General features: G+C 40.9%; 1 protein-coding gene across 2 annotated transcripts in view; it reads left to right on the top strand.

Moving 5' to 3' along the window:
- Positions 1-4,354: 4,354 nt before the first annotated feature.
- Positions 4,355-6,000, top strand: part of SEPTIN7 (septin 7) — a 67,183-nt gene continuing 65,537 nt past the window's right edge. For both annotated transcript variants that reach the window (XM_075706322.1, XM_075706321.1), the window contains exon 1: positions 4,355-4,447. In XM_075706322.1, coding sequence (XP_075562437.1) covers positions 4,438-4,447 — 10 coding nt within the window. In that variant the 5' untranslated portion in view covers positions 4,355-4,437. The remainder of the gene's footprint in view (positions 4,448-6,000) is intronic.

Genomic DNA, 6,000 nt, shown 5'->3' with positions numbered 1-6,000 from the left:
GGTAGCAGCTGGTTGAAAATCAGGAAGGGATAAAAATTAAGGGGAAGCGATTGTAAGTATTAGAAACATGAGGTCTCACCTGGCACAATGATCAATACAGTGGAAGTCAATGCTTCAACAAAAAGAAGTAATAAGTAACTTCTTTTAAAAGCTGTTGCAGGAATTTAAGAAACTCAGCTGTCATCTGGTAGGATGAATAGCAGTTGCATATCCTTAATAGTTATTAAGGACCTGCACTGTTAAGGAGCTCTTTAATATCTTACAGAGCACCCACCTGCATGTCATGTAATATCTCTGAAGAACTGGCTCCTGTTCAGGATTTTAGATTGTGATAGATTGTGTTCCTCACGTGCAGTTGTAATAATAGATTGGAAAACTAAAACAGTCTTTGGATTTTTAAATTCCTGGCTGATTTTTTTTAATCTTTTGAAACCTTTCAGATGAGGCTATTGCTGCAACAAAGGCTGAATTGAAGCAAAAAGCATCTTAAAAAAAGAGTTTCTTGATGACACAAGGCAAACATTCCTACATTTAGAGGAGTAATAATATTTGTTGCATTGTGTGTATTGGAACTTGAAACTATAATACGTGGCTTTAGTTGGCTGTCATTAGATGTTCCTCTCTTATTCTGTATGAGTTAATGAGTTCAAAGATACTGCCTTTTTTAAAACTTGAAGGAGAACTGATGCAGTGTATTATTGCTGAATGAGAGCTGATACTAATTTGTGGTAGGATTAAATCTATCTTTTTCAAAGTAGTCCTGCTAAGTTTGGACTTTTCAGACTTATTTAAATGTGATGATGGCACCAGTGTAATATGTCTTTGTAGTGATGTAGCATTGCTTGAGAATAATGGTTTGTTTGCCAAATGGAGAAATCAATTATGTGACTTAAAGACGAGTCAATTCATTGACTAGTACTGTTGGATTGCAAAGAAACTAGTTCTTCTGGCATTCAATGCTTTAAAAGGGATAGTGTTTTAATATCCTTGCAAGGAATGTTTGCTTTAATTGGGGGGAGGATTAAACTGTAGCAGTTATTACTGTAATAAGTTTATTCTGTCAATTTTAGAAAAAACGTCCAAATAAGCATGTCAACCACTTAACAAGCTTAAATTGGCCATACTCTGTCCCATACAGAGAGGTTCTGAGGCAGTAGTGTCTGTAGTAGAACAGATACTTTTTTTAAATTATTCTTTAGAATTCCTCTATCATCTTGAAGATAATCTTAGGGAGGGGAATTTAAACTTGTAGACAGTGCTTCAGCTCTGTGGATGTACCTAACTCTTAAGTGCTGAAATTGAGGTAATATCAAATCACATCCTCTCCACTTCGGATGGACATAAAGCCTAAAGGCTGAAGTCATTGCTCCATGAGAAACAGTACCTTGTGTTGCTTTAAGTGGACAGTTGTCTCCAAAAGTATTTTCAGATTCTCTGTAAAAGAACTAAATTGTCTTGTCTCATAAGACAATCTTCAGACCTGCTGCGATATCAGACATATTTCTAGGATTCTACTGGAAGAGCGGTTTAAAAGTAGCATGGCTGATCTCTGGAGGATTGCTGGGTCTAGTACAGTAAGGGAGAGGCATTTTAAGCACCTTCGACATTTTCATTAATGTGGTGGGAAGTAGTAATGGCTAACATCCAGAATCCCCTTCTCTTTTCATAGTAGGCAATATTTTGAATAACTTCTCCGCAGTACAAGGCAACTGAAGTTTTGCCTTTGTGGGGGGTTTGTTGCAATGCATGCTGTAATGTGGTAGTTGTACTTGCTCAAAATACTGTTAGCATAGCTAACTTTCTGTGCCAGTCTCTTGGCTACCCAGTCAACAAAAAAAAAAAAAAAAAAAAAAAAATCTTGTTTTCTTGTTTATTGTTGCAGTTCCTTGCACTGTCTTTTATGTAGACAGCTTAGGTTGTTGACAGGTTGGGTAAATAGCACCTTTGTACAAATGTGAAAACGAATCATAGAATTGTTAATGTTGGAAAACACCTTTAAGATGATCAAGTCTGACTGCTAACCTAGCACTGCCAAGTGCATCACTAAACCGTGTCCTTAAGCACTACATCTACACATCTTTTAAATACCTCCAGGGATGGTGACTCAACCACTTCCCTGGGCAGCCTATTCCAATGCTTGACAAACCTTTCCGTGAAGAAATTTTTCCTAATATCCAATCTAAACCTCCCCTGGTGCAACTTGAGGCCACTTCCTCTTGTTCTATCACTTGTTACTTGGGAGAAGAGACAAGCACCCACCCCACTACAACCTCCTTTCAGGTAGTTGTAGAGAGTGATAAGGTCTCCCCTCTGCCTCCTTTTCTCCAGACTAAACAATCACAGTTCCCTCAGCTGCTCCTCATAAGGCCTGTGCTCTAGACCCTTCACCAGCCTTGTTACCCTTCTCTGAACACGTTCCAGCACCTCAATGTCCTTCTTGTATTGAGGGGCCCAAAACTGGACACAGTATTCCAGGTGCGGCCTCACCAGTGCCGAGTACAGGGGGACAATCACCTCCCTGCTCCTGCTGGCCACACTATTTCTGATACAAGACAGGGTGCTCTTGGCCGTCTTGGCCGCCTGGGCACACTGCTGGCTTATATTCAGCCAGCTGTCTACCAACACCCCCAGGTCCTTTTCGGCCAGGCAGCTTTCCAGCCATTCTTCCCCAAGCGTGTAGCGTTGCATGGGGTTGTTGTGACTGAGGTGCAGGACCTGGTACTTAGCCTTGTTGAACCTCATACAGTTGGCCTCAACCCATTGATCCAGCCTGTTCAGATCCCTCTGCAGGGCCTTCCTACCCTCAAGCAGATCAACACTCCCACCCAACTTGGTGTCATCTGCAAACTTACTGAGGGTGCACTCAATCCTCTCATCCAGATCATTGACAAAGATATTAAACAGAACTGGCCCAAATACTGAGCCCTGGAGAACACCACTGGTGACTGGCCATCAACTGGATTTAACTCCATTCACCACAACTCTCTGGGCTTGGCCACCCAGCAGTTTTTTACCCAGCAAAGAGTGCACCCATCTAAGCCACTAGCAGCCAGTTTCTCCAGGAGAATGCTGTGGGAAACAGTGTCAAAGGCTTTACTAAAGTCTAGGTAGACAAAATCCACAGCCTTTCCCTCATCCATTAAGTGGGTCACCTTGTCATAGAAGGAGATCAGGTTAGTCAAGCAGGACCTGCCTTTCATAAACCCATGCTGATTGGGCCTGATCACCTGGTTGGTCTGTACATGCCATGTGATGTCACTCAAGATTATCTGCTCCATAACCTCCCCTGGCACCAAGGTCAGACTGACAGGCCTGTAGTTCCCCAGATCCTCCTTCTGGCCCTTCTTGTAGATGGGCTTCACGTTTCCTAATCTCCAGTCAACTGGGACCTCCCCGGTTAGCCAGCACTGCTGATAAATGATGGAAAGTGGCTTGGTGAGCACTTCTGCCAGCTCCCTCAGCACCCTTGGGTGGATCCCATCTGGCCCCATAGACTCGTGTGTGTCTAAGTGGTGTAGCAGGTCGCTAACCATTTCCATTTGGATTATGGGGGCTTCGTTCTACTCCCTGTCCCTGTCTTCCAGCTCAGGGGGCTGGGTACCCTGAGAACAACTGGTCTTACTATTAAAGACCAAGGCAAAGAAGGCATTAAGATCCTCAGCCTTTGTCACTGTGTTTCCCGCCGCATCTAATAAAGGATGAAGATTCTCCTTAGCTTTTGTTGCTAATGTATCTATAGAAACATGTTTTTTATTGTCTTTTAAGACAGTAGCCAGATTAAGTTCTAGTTGGGCTTTGCCCCTTCTAATTATCTCCCTGCATAACCTCATGACATCCTTGTAGTCCTCCTGAGTGGCCTGCCCCTTCTTCCAAAGGTCATAAACTCTTCCCCCCACTTCCCCTGAGTTCCAGCCAAAGGTCTCTGTTCAGCCAGGCTGGTCTTCTTCCCTGCTGGCTTCTTTCAGCACGTAGGGACAGCCTTCTCCTGTGCCTTTAAGATTTCGTTCTTGAAGAATGTCCAGCCTTCCTGGACCCTTTTGCCCTTCAGGACTGCCTCCCAAGGGACTCTGTCAACCAGGTCCCTAAACAGGCCAAAGTCTGCCCTCCAGAAGTCCAAGGCAGCAGTTCTGCTAACCACACTCCTTGCTTCTCTGAGAGTCGAAAACTCTTATCTTTTTGTGATTGCTGTGCACAACATGGTCTCCAACCATCACATCACCCGGCAGTCCTTCTCCATTCGCAAAGGAAGCGAACATTTAAATAACTAAAAAAAATACAAGAAAGAAGTTACCAGCTTTTCTTTTAACGTTTTTTTTTTTTTTTTCTAAATATCTCTTGCCTTAGCAACAGAAGAACCTTGAAGGATATGTGGGGTTTGCAAATCTTCCAAATCAAGTTTACCGGAAGTCTGTGAAGAGAGGATTTGAATTCACACTCATGGTAGTAGGTAAGTTTCTTTGTTTTGAGTGGTGATCATTAGAATTACATTGATGTAGTTCTTAAAAGCTATAATGATGATGTAAATATGTTTTGCATGATCTCATGAGAAAATACAGATCTTCCTCTTCTAGACTGTTAAATCTGGAGTGTTTGAAAAGAACATGTTGTCCCATATGCAAGCAGATGAGGAGGAGAATAAAGAATGAGAACTGTATAGTTCATACAGTCTAAGAAGAAAGTTTGGTGTGGATCTAGCCTAAAATGTGACTTGCAAGTATGACATAGTAGAAGTAATTTGAATTTGGATTTTCATTTGAATAAAAAAATTGAACCGCTTTTACGGTTGAGTGCAGTACAGCAAACTGGGATCCAAAAGTAGAGTTGGAATCTTTCCTTGCACATAACCAGGCAGCAGGATCTTGTATATCCTGCACTTCTGTGGCCACAAAACTGTGCTACAAAATCAAAGCTTTAATTTAAACAAACCTTTCTAGTTTGTATGGTTGCAAAGAAAACCAAATGTAAACAGTGCATTCCCTATGGACTACAGAGAGTGGAAAACTATAGTTAGTATGGATGAATAATGCCATGCAGAACGGTTCATTTAGGCTTCAGTGATGACCCAAATTGTCATCTCTTCTGCTAGGACATCCGATTTCCTTTTTTCCCCCACTTTTGTGTGCTTGTATGATAGTATTTAGGGTTGGGTACATTTGTGTGTAACTGATATGTATATAGAATCATAGAATCGTTTACGTTGGAAAAGACCTTTAAGATCATCCAGTTCAACCATTAACCTAACACTACCAAGTCCACCACTAAACCAGTTAAGGTTAGAGTAATAATTTCACGTTTCCGGGCTATACTGGATATGTGACTCAGTTTTGACAGGCTAATGGTTAAAATAATAATAATGGAAGTGTTTTATAATAGCCAGCTGTCTCTTTGTTGATGTCTACCTTTATTTTTTGTAATTTGGCTAGCTTGATAATGCTTTGATGTTTTGTCATCAATGCAATGGATATCTTGTGCAGTCATTATGTACATGTAGCATGTTACATAATACTATTGACGGAGTTAGAAATCAAGGTCAAATTCCTGAAAACTCATTGTAGGTCACTTATAATTTTCTTTTGAATAGAAAGTGAGTTAGAATTTTAAAATTTGAGGGTTGCTTTCTTCTTTTGGAACTTGATTACAGGTTCCTTTGTAATCTAGCATCCAAGTACATAATTCATTATTTGGTACAAAACTGTTTAGTCTTAAATAAAATTTGGTTTTCTGTAATCTACAGGAAAAAGGGAGGAGGAAGGGAGGGAACTGTCTTCATAAAGTATTATTCCAGAATGGGGTATAATTTGTACTTCCAAGTTTCATTCTCACAAAAAGCAAGTCACTTAAAGCAAAAGTAGTAGATGTAGCGATGTATTAGAAATGGAGAAAGTGTGTGAAATTACCCTAGTGTTCTTACGGTTGCCTGTAGTACAGTATAATGCAATTGCACTTAGGAGAACTGTAGAAAATTGTGTCCATCAAGAAGAAAAGTTGGTCGAAAACTAG

The sequence above is a fragment of the Pelecanus crispus genome, chromosome 2 (genome assembly GCF_030463565.1).
Source record: "Pelecanus crispus isolate bPelCri1 chromosome 2, bPelCri1.pri, whole genome shotgun sequence".
Classification (NCBI taxonomy): Eukaryota; Metazoa; Chordata; class Aves; order Pelecaniformes; family Pelecanidae; genus Pelecanus; species Pelecanus crispus.
Note: the sequence above shows the minus strand (reverse complement) of the source record. Positions and strands in the feature narration are given on the sequence as shown.